The following is a 17,908-nucleotide window of genomic DNA, read 5'->3' as shown; positions in this document are numbered from 1 at the left end:
CGCTAAAAGTTAAGTCATCTTTCCAAGACATCTTTCCAAACATGCTGACATCTTGTTTTTGTGACTGTCAACAAATACAACGTATTTATAGGTCACATCACAGTCACAGGCATCACATTGCGGAACACAATGGCTATTACAAGTTGTTGGCCACTAGCATACACACAAAGATAGAAGAGGATGATTGTGGTACATAATCTGTGCAAGCAAAACAGATCACAAGGGGAGGGGCCACCAGGTTAGAATATTCATATTCAAGACTTTCAAAAAAGTTCTAGAAGAAAATGCAATTTTTCCTATCAGCTAGAGTTGTATTCAACAAACTAAGGCAAGCGAGCAGTAGCCAAGCTCTAGGAAGCCCATTGTGATTAACAGCTCTGGAATGAAGTATATGCTGCTTTTATTTAAAGACACAATGTGAAAGTGAGATACTCATTTACAATAGAATAGCATTACATCAAGTGAGGGATCCTTTTCATAAAAGGTCAGTTTGCTTTCACTAAACTATATTTTCTTACCACTGCTGCCTTCCAACTAACATCTATTAACTTATGGTAGCAACCATGATGAATTTTCAGAATTTCCCTTTATTACTAGTAAAATGTGCACTAGATGAGATTTGCCCACCTAAATTTTCAGAAATATGTATCATTTAAAAATGGAAAGTTTTTATAACAAAAAAAATCTGCAGAGAAATAATTTTAGCTCACAGTAAAGTTTTATGAGCATTAGTGAAGATGCCTTCAAGTACAGAATTTCTTCTGATGGAATGCTTATTTAGATGTATATATGAGTACTCATGTATATTTCCATACATATATACATGAAATTTACAGTATTTTTTCCTCTAGAAAGGTCTTTTTAAAAGACACCAATTAAGGTGAAGCAAAAGCTGCATGTAACTACCGTCTAATACTAAAAAAAGAAACACTTGACAACAGAGGTGCGTTTGAGACTGAGACGTAAGTACTAACTCATAAGGAAGTAGTTGTGTTTGGGCTAATTAAACACAAGCCCAACAGAGGGGTGTGGATGCAACATTTTATCAACAAGGTGCTCCTCAAACTCCATCACTAGATACACTGCCACATCAAGACACAGCACAAGGACAACTACATCTGCCTGTCTTCTAAAAATCAAAGCAAAGCCTATTCTTGCATTCATGATTTGCCTGGGGGAGTCAGGGTGGTGGCTGGATTCTGGGAAAGGAGGAAAGAAGAGTAAAGAAAAAGAAAGATTAGACTGCTGGTTAACTCAGTATTATTTCCTTGAATTTTCTAACAAAGCACAGTCACTAAACAGTCTTCACAAAGTGCCCACAGGAAGAAACCTACCAGCCACTACTTGGTTTCTCTGCTAACATATAAAACATGAATTCCAACACAACTGCTAAGAAGTATGTCTGGAATAGAAAAGCACTAGAGATACTTCATGAGAGAGAGGATTAACTAACACAAGAGAGCAGAGAAGAGGAATAAAGATTGAACATTAGAAAACATTTGAGAGAAGGTACCTATAACCCAGAGCATATAACACATGCTGTATGAACAGATACAAGGATTTGTAGCTTATTTCTAAAGCAAGTATTGCTATTTTGCATCCCAGATCTCAAAACTTGAACCTTTTCCATGAGTTCCATTTTCTGTTTTCAATCTAAACCCAAAAAAGCCTCCCTAGATTTTTAGAGAGAAAGACTTGTGGATGTTTTTAGAAAATGAGAACTTCTTTTTTCTGAGTATATCTGTTCACCAGTTTGTGTCTGTACCCATTTCAAAGCAGAGAGCATGGATGGCCACCTGATCAACAGGATCACAGTCATTCACATTGGAAAGCAGTCTGGGACGTCTCTAGTCCCACCTCCTGCTGAAAGGAGGGTCAGTGATGGCATCAGATCAGATTACTTACAGCTTTGTCCACTCAAGTCTTGAAAAACAGGATATTAACCAGACCACCTTTCTCAGAAAACAAGCTCAATTGCTTGGCTGTGCTTGTGGGGAAAAACCTTTTCCTTAAAGCCTCTCTTCCTGCACTTTACATCTGCAGGAATTTACATTTTTTCTCCTATCAGGCCCCGCTGGATACTTTGACTTACTGGCTGCGTTCAGATTCCCTCATTGTTGTTTCTTCTCCAGGCTGAACCAGACCAGCTCTTTCAGCCTCTGCTCACAGGACAAGTGCTTCTGCCCCCTTGGTGGCTCCTGCTGAGCTGCCTACAGGTTGTCTGTGCCATTCCCGATGGGAGGCTGAGGAGGGCAAGACTGGATGCAAAACTCCAGATGCGATCTCCCTCCCATCAATCTGCTGGCTGAGCAACTCAGGATGCTCTTGGCCTTCCTTGCTGCCAGGGTTCACAGCTCAGTTCCCAAACACTTTCTTCTTCCCAGAATACTCTCAGTGCTATTCATAGCTAACTATGATTATTTTTGCCATTCATTGAAACACACATTTTTGTTGCTATACTTCTAAAATAAAAACAGTTATTGGCTTAATTCTAAGTGTAAAGAATCTCTGCAGAAGGGAGTGCCTTTCAGGAGGTCAGGGTTAAGAGAAAAAAGTAAAGATGTCCATATGAAAGCATTCTTTTAATCTTAATTGGAGTTGCAACTGAAATGTTATATTGAAGAAGAGCCTAAAAAAGAGGGTTATCAGTGAAGAACCCAACTGCACAAGTTGTTCAGTTAACAAGGCACCAGACAAGGATGTGCTGCAGGAACTATAACCTGAATTTGCTACAGATGAAAAGTGTCTTGATGGCCTGAAATGAGAAATACCTCTCTGCTGAGCTTTCACTGCCAAGCCCCTGCCAACTGCTCTACAACCAGGACACTGGGGTAGCTCAGCAGTCCAATTAGGAGGCAGGGAACGCCTTGAAATGACAAGTTCAAAACCTGACAACACTGATTTTTCTCTTCTTCCTTTTGAGACTGATATTTCTGAACAGTTCATAAAAAAGGCCTGGCCTGCTGTGCATAGACATTACAAATTCCACAATATTTTGCTGGAAAGATTAGAGTTTTAGTCCAATGCTATGGCAAACATGCTCTTTTCAGCATGGCTAGAGGTTCCCCCTGCATGGATGTGGCCACACCTTGAATATTGTGCGCAGTTTTAGTCACCACAAGATAAGAAAGATATTAAGCTATTAGAGAGCATCCAAAGGAAGCCAACAAAGATAGTGGAGGGCCTTGAGGGAAGCCATATAAGGAGTGGCTGAGGTCACTTGTCTGTTCAGCCTGGAGGAGACTGAGAGGGGACCTCACTGCAGTTAAAACTTCCTTGTGAGGGGAAGAGGAGGGGCAGACACTGATCTCTTCACTGTGGTGACTTGTGACAGGACCTGAGGGAATGGCCTGAAGTTGTGTCAGGGGAGGTTTAGGTTGGATATTAGAAAAAGGTTTTCACCCAGAGGGTGGTTGGGCACTGGAACAGGCTCCCCAGGGCAGCGGTCACAGCACCGAGCCTGAGAGAGTTCAAGAAGCATTTGGACAATGCTCTCAGGCACATGGGGTGACTCTTGGGGATGGTCATGTGCAGGGCCGGGAGTTGGACTTGATAATCCTTGTGGGTCCCTTCCAACTCTGCAGGTTCTGTGATTCTGTGACTTGGGTACCCTGAAGAGGGCTAAACATATTGTGCCTCTTGGTGACTTCATTTAGAGAAGCACTGGGGGCTAATCAGCCTTTCTGGATGCATGCATTTCACACTTGATAGTGGGAAATGATTTGCCTTTGATGAAGCAGTAGTTGCTAAGGTTATTTTAATTAAGCAGCAGGGCATAAAGCCTTGGGATATTCAAACTTCTTGGATGGCAGTGTGGTTGGTCTGGATGATGATAAGATTTCAATAGGAAATTTCTGAAGCACAGCATTATTTCTGAAAGTAAAGATTCAGATATAGTAAATATCTAGTTACAGGACACATATTATTCTTCTAATATGGAAATTATGCTAATTCCTTAGAAGAGAAAAGGGATCAAGTATCAGAAATATGTTGCTAGTATACAGTTTTAAAACAAATGAGCTATTTCGACTTACAAAAGACTTAAAGAAACAGTTCTCTGAAAGTCACCTTAGGTGAAGCTTTGTTAGCCATTTTGACAGACTAGTAATTTTCAGTATACTGAACAGCCTCCTAACAAAGTTTTACTTTGAAAAAGTGATCCTTGGATTCTAGCAATAAAGACAGTTAATTTTGCTCCTTGAGTTTTGCTCAGGTAAACCTGCGATTTCTGAGACAGAAGGATGTAAGCATCATAGGTACAAAATGAATCTAGTAGAAGAAATGGCACTGAAATTTGATAGGGTCTAGTTATCTCATGACAAAGGCAACAATAAACCACAAATACAATTTATTAAACAATCCACATGAAGTAACATACCACCTGCCCTGTTTATATACAACATACTAGAAGTTACAGGATTTAGAATAGTGAAGTTACTGTCCAAAATTTATTCTCTCATCCATTTCTATCAGCTTTACAACTTATCTAAAAATCTTTGTTCCTCATAAGTCAGTCAGTAATGACAAACATCCCCCACTGGACTTCCTATCACCATATGGTTCAATGACCTTCCCTCATTTACTGCAAAGCACTGCATGTTTAGTTTAGCAAATTTGCAACATTAATTTTGACAACAATGATGGATATTTGAAATTACTTAGCAGCACATAAAATTCTAATATATGCAAAGCCTATGAGTCAAATCTAGAGCCTAAAAAAATCAATTTGGAATCTGTAACAAAATCAGCATCCTACTTTGTGCATAGAACAGAGTGCTGAATATTATTCTCAGACATTTGGGATTGTAAATATATGCCTTTGGACAATGCATGTAATGTTTCAGGAAGCTCAGATCCAGACTAATTATTACCAAAGGCTCAGAAAAAAAGAAATGTGGGTTATTTTGTACACTATGAACACTACTTAAAGCAGAGAAAGTCAAGTGAACTAGTTATTTCCTTCTGCATTCTTTCCATTTAATTAGCTACAGGATATGGAAGTCTTCACAGACTTCAGAGATGATTACACTAGGACTGAAGAAAAAGGGGCTGAAAACCCCATCCTGAGTTGAACACCAACTCAGAAATGCAAATTATACAAACTCTAGGTGCCATTTCGTCCCCCACAGGAAATTAGATGCAGCTTCTTACATGAAGAAAGAGCATGACACATGGTGAACAGAGGCAAGGTTTGAAGGAAAAAGAATAGTATGTTTGGTAAAGCTGAATGACTGATTCACCATACAGTGAGGCAGATTTAAAGTTTTCAGGCTGGCACAGCTGATCTTTGTCCCCATAAATAACACAGCACCCCTGTGCACCAGGCATAATGTGCCAGAAGTGCCCACCCTGACTTTCCGCCCTGCGCAGCTCCACACTCCTGGCACCTCCCAGGTGCTACCAGCACAAGCGAGCACTTAAAGAAGCCAGACCCTTAGCAGGCAAGTTATGGTACAGTAAATCCACAGCTCTTTATCTTTGGTATCTTTGGGGCATGATGGTGACCAGCTAAGACATACCTGAGACCTCTGCTAGCTCCAGTAAAGTAAATTCGGCTTCTCAGGACCTATAGATCCTATGCATTTTTCTGAAGTCCAGAAGTAAAATAGGAGTCAAAGCAATACTAAAACCTAAGTGAAGTAACACAACATTCCTCAAAGCTACTTCACATAAAAGAAAGCAAGCAAGAAAAAAAAAGGGTTACACACTTTTTCCTACTATTTTTCCTACAGTTACTCTACAAAAAGTGTAGAGTAGATTATCTATCTGCCAAACATGAACAGCTACCAGCCAAAATGTTTCTTTTGGGCTATGTATGAGCTCCACCTCTAAAATTTCGGTGCATACACTCCTACTCTCCAAACTGTAGATCCCAGCATACAATGCAATACTTTGATCTGACAAGAAATACTTTAATATCAGACAGAAAAAATGAGATTGAATTTAAAACTCAAGGTATTCTAGTCCAGTGAACAGAAGTAATTCAATAAACCTGCTGACAGATCTTCTGTGCACTTAAACAGTTTAACTACTGTAACAGAAAAGGAGATCAGAAGTATTCAGGAAGACAAAGAGAGTAGATAGAGCAGTCAATTTTCCTTTTTAAAGAAGAGAAACATTGACAAATGCCTTTTAATCTAGCCAAGCCCAAGTACATTAAATACAGACATTAAAGTTTAGAGGTGAAGCTACGCTAAGGTCAATAGTTTTTAGAGTCTTCCAGTCAACCTCTTAACACTCTAAGAGTCTTATGCTATGAATGAAAAAATATTACCATACTCTATTTCTCTATATATTATATTTAATAAGGCTAGGTTCAGATTGGTACATTTGTATATCAAAAAAGACTCTGCATTTCAAGCCAAAAATGGGCTACAAAAACCCCCAGATAGTACTTAATAGCTTATTAAAAGTTACAGAAAAATAGTCACTCACATGCGTGATGGCAGCACTTTTTGTCCTCTGTCTGCAAGCAAGGAAAAAGAAAACACAGCAAACACGAACTCCTTTTCCTCCCAGAAGCGCATGGCTGCTGGCTGCAAGAATTTCTTCTCAGATAACATTTACTCTAAATGAGGAATTAACATCTGGCTTAAAACTCAGTAACTCAGATGAGTACTGCCTAAAGGTTACTGCAGGAGATAGGAGAGGAAAAGAGGTATGAGGAATGACTTACTTATCATAAGGTTATTTAGTATAACATTTTATGACCAGGGTAGATTACCTTCCCTTTCACACAAGACATGACCTTCCCCATCCCAGAGTAGCAGAAAAAGTTTGCAATCTAGGAACAAATTACCCACACAAGTTGCAGAAGCACCAGCTAATGGCAGCAATACCTCACACTGATAGAGAATTTCTCCTTCAAGGGTTTCAACAAATTATTGGGAAATAAAAGCCCAGAACCAAGCCTCAAAGTCCATATAGGTTAGAAAGCATCGCCACTAGTTCACAGAACAAGGAGTTTTGTACAGATATATGCACAGTATACTTTTTTTGTCCAACCTTGTATGGCTGTAGCTTATATGACTATACTCATCCCATGTTGTTTTTGCTTTTGGAAGTGACTGTGTCACCAGCAGTTTGATAAATATTCATATTTCCATGCAAAATCTGCAAATAATGGGCAGCAATTCTGGGTATAAATTATGAACTGAAAATAATAAATTAAATTTAGTAAAAAATGCACTCAATAGCTCTGGAAATCAAGAAACCTATTTAGCGTTCTATGTGAAATGCATTGTTTATTATTGTTGAGTAAACAAAACACTTGAACATTTATTTTCATACTGTAAATTAGTCAGATCAGGGAAAAAACCATTATGAGTGAGACACCTAATTTATTTTGGCCAGTGATAAAACTACTTAGATCAATCAATCAATGTTCCTCCCTTCAAAACTAGTTTACATACGAAGACCATTAATTTGAAAACCTATTTTCTAACTTACTGGACTAGAAAAAGGCTGTGATATTTTAGATGAGTCAAAGATGTTTTCTGAAACTTAGCAGCAGGTTAGTTTCACGGCAACACAATACAGTTCAATTTGACATTGTCTGTATAATTCAAGCTATAAACTTCAAGGACTGTCTTATGCATTTCATTTGAGCTGTATTAACTTTAAAACATTTTCCTGAGAAGGAGGCTGACTGATGTTATTTAAATAAATAAAAACACAGAATATATTTGAATGGATGGATGAATGAATTATTGTTTCACAAAGAATTCTATCAGTGATTCAATCCAAAACTTTATGAAATGTGATGGTTTGTACCTGGCCCCTTCCACTTTTAATTCCCCTTTTCTTAACTGTGACTAACAATGCAAATAAATTATGTCTCTGAACCACACCCCCAACCACCCACCTCAGCCACATTTGGCTCTTTGATTGCTATTCTAACATAGTCTGCAGAAATTTAACATTCACACAATGTGTAACCCTCGTAAGATAAACCAATTTTCTCCAACACCAAGGCTCTGTGGAAACCTGGGCATACATTCCTCCCTCGTGCTTAGGCAAACAAGAAGCCGATGTTTACATCTGTGTGGGACTGCAGCTGAGTATTGTGATAATCTGTATGTTTGCTGGGGAAACACATAATGCCTTTAAATAAACACTACCAAGCAACAATACCATGTGTATCCTGCAAGCAAATCCTAGTTAGCAGAAATCACATGCTGGGCAAGACAGAGATGGAGACAACTCTGCAAAGACCTCACAGGATACAATTAATTATTTTCATAGGCACCTAAAGTCACAGAAGAAAGTTTAATTATAAAAGCTTCAATAACATAAAGGATTAGTGATTACTAGCAATATACTAGAATGAATTACAGTCTCAAGGAAATATTTTAGTTTTTTTCAGACATACACTTTCTGTGGCAGTTAAAATAAGACAATATTACTTTTAAACAAGCTAATGATTTAGAAACAGATCTTTAATGGTTCCAGACCAGGATATGCTGGACAAGCACTCAGAAGGACTGTCAAGACCTGTTGATGGAGATTATTTTCTAATAAAACTCACACACCTATCATACTTTCTCTAGTCTCAAGAGTGGATTCACAGCTTCCTTTAAACAAGGATTTTGCAAAAGGATTACTGGGATTGAGTAGAAGTGAATTCCTGACTTCTCGATACCAATACATTCACATATGCATACACACAAATAATATCTACTTTGACCATAGGCTTGTTTTCTTTAGAAACTACAATGAGGTTTAACAAATTGCTATTTATTGAAAAACTAAAAAAAAAAAAAGTGTCTAAGCAGCAGCTTTTCCCAAGACTTTGTAACAAACATGATGCTGAAGAAAGTCTACTCCTAAGTATTGGACTGAGTCCTGAGCCTCTAAATACCATTCCCAGCACAGGACCTTCAAATTTTCCTGAAGAATGTTTAAAGGATCTTATTTCCCACACATTCTGTTCAGGAAGAAAGCATCTGAACTCAACTGAATTCTTTTCAGTTGCATTGCATCCTGAGAAGAATGTCAGAATTTTATACAGAGATCTGGTAAAAAGGAATGGAATAGAATAGAACAGAATGTAGAAAAGAATGTAAGGGAAGAAGGCCATAGGCCATAATGCCACCCTAGGTAGAATGCTGTCTGGATGATTTGTGGCATCTTCATTCTTGAGAAAAAACTGTATCAAGAAGAATCCCCAAGGGTATTTCTCACTAAGGACACTTTTGCACTGAGTTCTGTGCAAAACAGTCTTGGAACAGCTGGCTCAAGTATTCACAAACACAAGAAAACAACCAAGAAAGTCTCCTTTGATGCCCACTTTTTTTTGAAAAGCAGAGAACTATGTATAATCTAGGACTGTACTTTGTTGGTCAGTGCACCCCAAAATACATGGGAAGAGCTTTATTGAGGAGGTAGTTCAGAGAGCATCCTTGCCATCCATTACTGCAGGAAGTGGTTCTAAACATTGCCTCATTGACTGCAGTTTCATTCTTTCTTTGTTTTTTAAATTACTTGGATTTTTTTTTTTAATCCAGAATGCTGACCTTCTAAAGAATACTTGAAATTATAATAGCCTGTGTCTACTGTATCTTGAATCACATGGATGCTAGGAGGTCAGCATCTTTTCACCATGGGCAGCATAGAGAGGAATCCAGAGGAACTAAGTGTTAAAGCCACATCCAAGAGTAAGGAAAGGAGGAGGTTAGATGGGACAGCATTTTAATCCATTTTAATACTATAGCTACATTATAAAGTGTTTTTCATTTACCAGAAATCATAAGCCTATGTGTATGAGCATGAGTCACTGCCAGAGGCAGTATTTTTTCTATTACCCTCATTAGTTGTCAAACAAACATTACTGGTAATTAAATCTTTCATAAAAAGAAATATGTCCCTGTTCTTCTGTGCTATACAAAGAATAACAAACAGCCACAGCAGATTTACACATTTGGGGTGCCTTTACTAAAATAAAATAACTAAAACAGCAGATCAGTCTTTTGAGGAGGCCCCATCCATTTGTCTTCCAAATATTAAATTTCAATTTTTCCAGAACTCTGTATGGTCTGTATGTGCTCCAAACTCTCCCTTCAAGTTATTACTATTCAAAATTCTCCTCTGAAAAAAAAAAAAAAAGAAATCAAGAAAATTACATCAAACCCGATGCACAGATATCATTAATTGTTCAGGAAGAGTGTAACTTTACAAGGGTAAAGTGAATGTATTTGGAAAACAACAATCACCATTGAACCTTTAAACCCAAGATAACAATTCCTAATGAACAAGATCAACAGAATTTTGATGCAATGATTTGCAGTTGGGTAATGTTACTATTAAGAAATTAAAATATTTGATAAAACTGTTTTCATTTGTTTTAAAATTTCAGAGAAATATGTCCTGAGGGTATCTAATGACTATGTTTGGACATTTTTGAAATAGAGTGCTTCAGTTGTCTTCCAAAAATATTTTATACATATATAATACTGAAGTCAAATGGAAATACCTCAATACTGTCAGACCCCAATCCAAAATCATGTTCTTATTCCTCTGGATTTTCCCTAAAAGTGCATATATTTCCATGTTTTACTACAATTCAGAGTGCCACCATCTCAGTCCTTTACACAATTCCCATCCTAATCAGCAGATTGAGCAGCATCCAGAGCTCTTAAAATACTGACATCTCTATTCAAGCATATATGAATCTGACAGAATAAGGCAATATATATAAAAGAGCTTAAAATAATATAATGGCAAAATGGGATGTGGCCATTGAAATAATAGCCAAAATTTAATTCCCCAAAAAAAGAGCTGTTAGTAACACCAACCACAAATCTGTGCAACTGAAAATGTGCAGTGCCTGTTTACCTGTGACTCTGGGTCATGCAGCTCCAGGCCAAAACAAGTGTCTGCACTACTGTAGGATGGAAACCACCCCAGACTCTGGATACCACAACTGCTTGCAGCCCTGACTTTTTTATACTTTTCAAGTAGATGACAGAGAGCACCATGTACTCAGTAAATGGGAAATTAACTAAAAAAATCCTAAAGTTTGTAATCACTCAAAACACAGTCAGCAATTATACAGAGATAAGAAAAAATAAGTTATCTGCCTTCTTTGCACAGCCGAGGAAAAACAGATACCATAAAGGTTCAATTCTGTGACTGTACTACAAAGAAGTCAGACATCTCTGCTGGACAGAACTGACAATTTTATTTTTTCCTGCATTTCTTATCTCAGCTACAAACGACCACTTTGGTCAGAAAACCATGCCTCCCTCTTCTCATTATTGTCTTGAATTTTCTTTTTGATTAATCACCATTTAGACTTTTTTACCTCCTTAACACACAGAAACATAAACAATCTGCTGGCAGACCTTGCCAATCACAGACTTCATTAGGATATCCAGTGAGAAAAAGGTTTATTCAGCTTGGAAAACTGTCGCATGTAAAATTTTAATGTGGCTGTTAAAATACCTAAGTGATGAAAGTGCAAGAAGAAACAGTGACAGAATTCTATAGAACAGGGACCAAAAGCAAAGTAAGATTTTCCCATTAAAGTGACCAACTAAGGCATGTTGGGAGGAAGAGAAAGAAACTAATTTTTATAAAAGAGTGTTTTTAAAAAAATTTTACTTGGTGTGTTATGTTCTTGAAAGAGCTGTGAGCAGAATCTTAACAGCTTTATGCCCCCTTGAAGCATAGGTCATTATGCAAGTACAGGTCAACTTAACCTATACTTGTGCAAAAATCCAGGTGCTCTCATGAAAGGAACCAGGTACCCCGAGAAGTTACTGTTCTGGAACTGGGTATCCAGAGAAGTCTCACTATTAAGACCGAGGCAAAGAGGGCAGCAAGTACCTCAGCCTTCCCCTCATCCTTTGTCACTATGTTTACCTCTGCAACCAACAAGGTGTGGAAATTCTCCTTAGCCCTTCTTTTGTTGCTGATGTATCTACAGAATCATTTTTTATTTTCTTTTATGGCAGTAGCCAGATAAAGCTGGGCTTTGGCTCTTCTAATTTCCTCTCTGCTTAGCCTCATGATACCCATGTAGTTCTCCAGCGTAGTCTGCCCTTTCCCCTAAAGGCCAACAACTCTGTAAACTCTGCCTTTTTTTTTCCTCCTGAGTTTGTTCCAAAGCTCTCTGTTTAGCCAGGTTGGTTTTCTTCCCTGCTGGCACATCTTCCAGCATATGGGGACAGCCTACTCCTGTACCTTGAAGATTTCTGTCTTGAAGAATGTCCAGCCTTCCTGGACACCTGTCCTTCAGGACTGCGTCCCAAGTGATTCTCTCAACAAGTCTCCTAAACAGGCCCAAATCTGCCCTCAGGAAGTCCAAATACAAGTTCTGCTGATACCCCTCCTTACTTCTGTAAGAATTGATAGCATCATCATTTCAGGATCGCTGTGCCCAAGGCATCCTCCAATCTTCTCATCACACAACAGTCCTTTCCTCTTGGCAAACAACAGGTTCAGTGGGGCGCCTTCCCTATTTGGTTCCCTCACCAGCTGCATTAGGAATTTATCTTCCATACACTCCAGGAACCTCCTAGACTGCTTCCTCTCTGTGGTATTATATTCCCAGCAGACATCTGGTAAATTGAAGTCCCCCAGAAGAACAAGGGGCAGCAATCTTGAGACTGTTCTATGATTCTATATTCCACGACTCTCTAAAATCAGATCAACAACTATGTCAGTCAAAGTAGGAAAAGAAACTGGCACTGAAAAAAACAGTGCAAATTATTTTGCTCAGTTTTGTTCCTAGGTTAGCAGTCACTTGCAAAAATCAGATTTACTAGTTTTAAAATCTTGAAGGACATGTCTCAGATGAAACTGCATGCATTCAATTAACTTGTTTCCAATGCAAAACCTGTTTTGACAAATTTTCTTCCTTGATTCTTTTATATTTTGGGTAATTTTATTAATCAAATAATATTGCACATTCTAAAAGAAAAATCAAATTCCATTAAAATGCAATTTAGAGAGAGAAGAAAAAAATTATCTATAAATAAAAATGCAACTTCCATCAGTTAAAAGAGAACATAATGAGTAACTGAAATAAATTTGCAATAAATCAAGAAAGACCTTAAAAAATTAAAAAATCATTTGCAGAAAAAAATCCAACAGAGCAGCTCAAAGTTTCTGACATTGCTCATAACTACAAGAAGTAAAAGAAATAGAAAGCAGATGATCTGGAAGCATGTCATATGATGTTACCCTGAACTTATTACCCATTGTTAGTATCTCTATAGGGCAAGGAAGGCTAGGGATCTGAAAATCATAGTGAGCTGGTTAGCTAGGATGTCTGGAGCTTATCTGGTTCAATGTCGCACTTGAAACAGACCTGCATGCAACAAGGCGAGGTCAGCCATGGTGCTCTTTGGCTAAACCTATTATGAAAACCTTCAAAAATGCAGATGACAAACTCTCTCAGGGAAGACCTGCTCCAGTTTTGCATCGTCCTGGAGAGAACTCCTTTCCATTAGATTCCCATGTGTTAAGACCACTGAGCTTAAATCATGTTAAACAAACAAGAAATTTTTAAGTTCAGATTATCTTAATTTGCAACCAGATGTATTTTAATGGTTTTCACAAGTTTATAAATTCTTTTGTCTTCTGTACCAAAACCACTCACAATATTTATTTAAATCACTAATGATATTTAGAAATATCCCTTAAATCCATTCAGTTGAGACTACAATCCAACATATTATAAACCATCAGAGGTTCTACTTTTAGTCAACCAAGCAGAAGAAAATAGCACACTTGTTAAAAACCACCTTTTTGACTCAAAACCTGACATCTTGCCTCTCTGCATATTTCCTCCAGTACAAATCACTCTCCCATGCTCAGACAGTCTGCTTGGGTAATAGGGCAGAAATGAAATTACTTGAAAGTCTACTAAATTCCCTCTCCCTGCTGTTAAAACCTGGCCTACATATCTGGGTGTCCAAACACTCTGTGACATTTACTTCAGGACACTGGAGATGCTCCTGTGTTATTCTGAAGGCTGCCAGTGGTGACCTGCACTGTGCATCACTTGTTTTGTGTATTCTAATTAATTATTATTATTATCCATTCCTTTTCTGTTCTATTAAACAGTCTTCACCTCAACCCACAAATTTTATTTTTTTTTCTTCAGTTCTCTCCCCCATCCCATTGGGGAGGGGGGAGCAAGCAAGCACTTGTGTGGTGCTTAGCTGCCTGCCAGATTAAACCAGAGCAACAAAATTAGGAGAAAAAGCACAGTAAGCAAATAAGGAGACAACAGCTAGCTGGTCATACTCCAGACATACTCTTACAAATATACAATTTTAAGTAATAAAGTATTCAGACACTGTCTAGCTGAAGCCATGAATCAATAATACTAATCTGTAATACCTTCTACTTTGCTGAAGTTGGTTCTTTACAAAGTCCTTGGGTTAACTCCCTTGCACTGCCATATCACATTACAGCAGCCCTAAGGACATGACAGAGCTGCTTATCTTGTGCAGAAGCCAATGGGGTGTTCCTTTTACCTATGGGTGTGGAGTAAACATCGAGGCAGAACTGTTGTTGTGGTCACAGCAGACATCTAAATGTAACAGCTGCTGATCATTTCTTGCTGGAAACTGTTATTGCTTCTAGTGCTCACAAATGTGTATACACCGCAAGATTTTAGACGGTTTCTGATTTTATAGTATCTAAGGACAGGCCCATAAAAAACAGAGATCTTTCCTTTAAGGAAAGGGGCAACTTGCACTGTGATATGGCGCAAGTTGCCCCTTTGATATGGTCAAAAAACCAGATCTGCATGGTAAATACACCATATGATTTGTATCCTTTAAAATTTGCTGTGAACTTCACTTCCTCCCTGCTTAGCCCTAAATACAAACCCACTGCTGAAAACACGCCATGGCCCAGACATGAGCTTCATTCAGCTGTTCACCCAGCTGCACATCTCAAGCCATCTCCATTTACAATCCTCTGTTTTTTAGCCAGAACAAGGGCAATCAGGTACACTCAGGACAGCAAAGAGCAGGAGAAAGCCTTGACAGCAACAGAGCATGATGCAAACACACACTGCTGCGTGGCGGCAGCGATGAAGGTTTATTAGTGCCAGCTCATTTTCAGCCCCACAGACCTTCTTCTCAGGGCACTCCCTTGCACCTGAGGTTTGTGGAATACTTGTGCCTTGCAGAGCACAGAGCTCACCACAGTTATGAAAGTTTAAAGGCTTCTGTTCCCAATTCTTGCCTGGGAGATGATTCACAGCACAGGTAGTTCACATGTCTCTTCCCATGTTGCAACTGAGTAGCAAAGTAAATAAACTACCATTGGGCAATACAATTTTGCCAGTGTGGGTGAGTACCACCCCCTGTGAACACAGCAGGTATCTAATGGAGTCCAGGCCTATGTCTAACCTTTGCCAAAAAAACGGTGCATGTCTTTCACCAACAGCCAGAGGAGGCAGGCAGGCAGGGAGCCACACAGCCTGGCAGGAAGAGTGAACCCTGATCCCTCATTGCACCCTGAGCCTGGACACAGCACATGGTGCCAGGCTTTGGCTGCAGCCTGACCTCTCCTAGGGCAGGAAATGGGCAGAACACAGACCAGACATGGGCTATGTCAGGTTCACAAAATCATTAGGGTTGTAATGGATCTCTGGAGATCATCTAGTTCAACCCCCCTGACAAGGCAGGGTCACCTTGAGCAGGAGACACAGAAACACATCCGATGTGTTTTCAGTGTCTCTACAGAGGGACTCCATGACCTCCCTGGGCAGACTGCTCCAGTGTTCTGCTACCCTCAATGTAAAGAAGTTCTTCCTCATGTTGAAGTGAAACTTCTTGTGTTTTGGTTTATGGCCATTGCTCCTCATCCTGTCGCCGGGCACCATCCTCATGACCCCCACCCCTGAGATATTTCTATACATTAATGAGCTCCCCTCTCAGTCTTCCCTTCTCCAGACTAAACAGGCCTAGCTCCCGCAGTCTCTTCTCATAAAAGATGCTCCAGACCCTTCCTCATCTTTGTGGCCCTCCACTGGACCCTCTCCAGCATCTCCTTGTCCTTCTTCTACTGAGGAGCCCAGACTCAGCACAAGTACTCCAGACTCCAGGTTGGGACAGTCTCTGTCCTGTCCCTTCTTCTTACAGCAGGCATAGCCTATACCTTCTGCGGCAGCCCGGTGCCTGGCAAAGGGACCGGGGGCTGCTCATTCCCTGCGCTCCGAGGCGGGTCCAAGGCCCGGTGCCGGTCCCGCTGTCGCTCCAGGGCACGGCTCGGCTCCTCCGCGGGGTTCCCGGAGGCCGCAGCTCCCCCACGCCCCTGTCCCCAGCACCGCCGGGACCCCACGCCTCGGCGGGAAGCCCTGCGTCCGCCGCGCCCCGCAGCCCTTCCCCGCACCTGTAGTTGTAGCCGCTGAAACGCTGGCTCTCCCGCAGCAGGGCGCGGTACAGCCGCAGCACCTGGGCACGGCTGGACGCTGCCATGTTGCCGACACCGAGCTCCTCCCGCGGCGGCGAGGCCCCTTTTCCCCGCCCTCCCGCCGCCCGCGCCGGGCGCAGCCGCGGCGGAGCGGGGCCGCAGGGCCGGCGGTGAGTGGCGGCGCGGAGCGGCAGCGGCCAGAGCTCGGCCCGGGCCCGGCGCGAGGCGCGGGCGGGGCGGGGCAAGGCGCGTCCCCGGCCGGGGCAGCCCCGGGGGCGGTGGGCTCGGGGGACTCGGGGTCGGTTCCCGGGTCTCGCCGGGTCGGGCCTGTCCGGTAGCTCCGGCGGGGATCACAAGGCGCGACTGTCCCGGGGGTGCCTGTCGGGCTCGGCCGTGCGGCTGCGAAGGGCCCGAGGGCGGGGAGGGAAGGCCCGAGCGGCAGGGAAAGCGAAAGCAGCGCTCAGAAGCAGTGGTCGGCGAGGGCAGCAGCGTGGTGTGCGCGCCCCGTACTTGGTGTGCCACACGGGGAGGTGGATGCTGGCAAGCGGGGATGGATACTGGGGCAGGAAAGGAGCAATAAGTGATGTGTGCAGGGGGTTGCCTCGGAACCGCTGTATACATTTGCAGTCAGTGTTCACGTACTGGAGAGAGTCCAGCAGAGGCCACAAAAATGATTTGGGGTCTGGAGCATCTGTCTTTATGAGGAGAGAGTGTGGGAGCTGGGCCTGCTTAGTCTGGAGAATAGAGGACTGTCAGAGGATCTCATAATATAAATATCTCAAAGGTGAGTTACAAGAGCTTGATGCCAGACTCTTCAGTAATGCCCAGCAAAAGGATAAGGAGCAGTGGCCATAAACTAGAACACAAAAGTTTCACCTCAATGTGAGAAACAACTTTACATTAAGGATAGCAGGACACTGGAACAGGCTGCCCAGGGAGTTTGTGGAGTCTTCTTCTCTGGGGACATTGAAAATCCACATGGATGTGTTCCTGTGTCACCTGCTCAGGATGACCCTGCCTTGCCAGGGGGGTTTTACTAGATGGTCTTCAGAGGTCCCTTCCAACACCAACATTCTGTGATTCTCTGAAATCACTATAGACATTTGCAGTCAGTGTTCATCTGTGCTAGTGTGCCAGGGGCTGTTATGTTATGGGGATGTTTGAGTTGTTCCTCTCTCAATATCTGGTTTCAAGATGAATTTTGTTACTTAAACCACACATCAAGCATCCTCCTTTGCTTAAAGTTTTGCCACTGCAGAATAAACTTAACTTCGTTACTTAGAGGTATTATGCCACAGCTGTATTTAATGCTGATTTTTGAATGTTATCAGCAGTACAATTTATTTAGAATCATAGAATCATCAAGGTTGGAAGAGGCCTTTAATCTCCAGTACAGCTGTCCACCCAGCACTGCCACTGTAACCCCTAAACCACTAAATCCCCTCACCCAGTGCCGCCTCCAGGTGTCTGTTAAAGGCCTCTAGGGATGGTAATTCCACCACCTCCCTGGGCAACCTATTCCAATGCCTGA

The 17,908-nt window shown here is 41.2% G+C and overlaps 2 protein-coding genes across 11 annotated transcripts in view; one reads left to right on the top strand and one right to left on the bottom strand.

Moving 5' to 3' along the window:
- Positions 1–16,519, bottom strand: part of LYRM4 (LYR motif containing 4) — an 86,469-nt gene extending 69,950 nt beyond the window's left edge. Inside the window, exon 1 of one of the 2 annotated variants that reach the window (XM_069008183.1) lies at positions 16,357–16,519. In XM_069008183.1, the coding sequence (XP_068864284.1) occupies positions 16,357–16,442 (86 nt within the window). In that variant the 5' untranslated portion in view covers positions 16,443–16,519. The remainder of the gene's footprint in view (positions 1–16,356) is intronic. The other variant, XM_069008182.1, reaches the window with a different exon arrangement.
- FARS2 (phenylalanyl-tRNA synthetase 2, mitochondrial) overlaps positions 16,495–17,908 on the top strand; it is a 237,803-nt gene continuing 236,389 nt past the window's right edge. For 4 of the 9 annotated variants that reach the window (XM_069008181.1, XM_069008180.1, XM_069008179.1 and 1 more), the window contains exon 1: positions 16,506–16,547. The gene's annotated coding sequence lies outside the window, so the exon portion shown is untranslated. Of the gene's footprint in view, positions 16,548–16,687; positions 17,162–17,908 lie in introns of those variants that run through there. The other 5 variants (XM_069008174.1, XM_069008175.1, XM_069008176.1 and 2 more) reach the window with 4 other exon arrangements.

Source organism: Aphelocoma coerulescens, chromosome 2, assembly GCF_041296385.1.
Source record: "Aphelocoma coerulescens isolate FSJ_1873_10779 chromosome 2, UR_Acoe_1.0, whole genome shotgun sequence".
Classification (NCBI taxonomy): domain Eukaryota; kingdom Metazoa; phylum Chordata; class Aves; order Passeriformes; family Corvidae; genus Aphelocoma; species Aphelocoma coerulescens.
The sequence above is the reverse complement of the archived record's forward strand: the minus strand, read 5'-3'. Positions and strand labels throughout refer to the sequence as shown.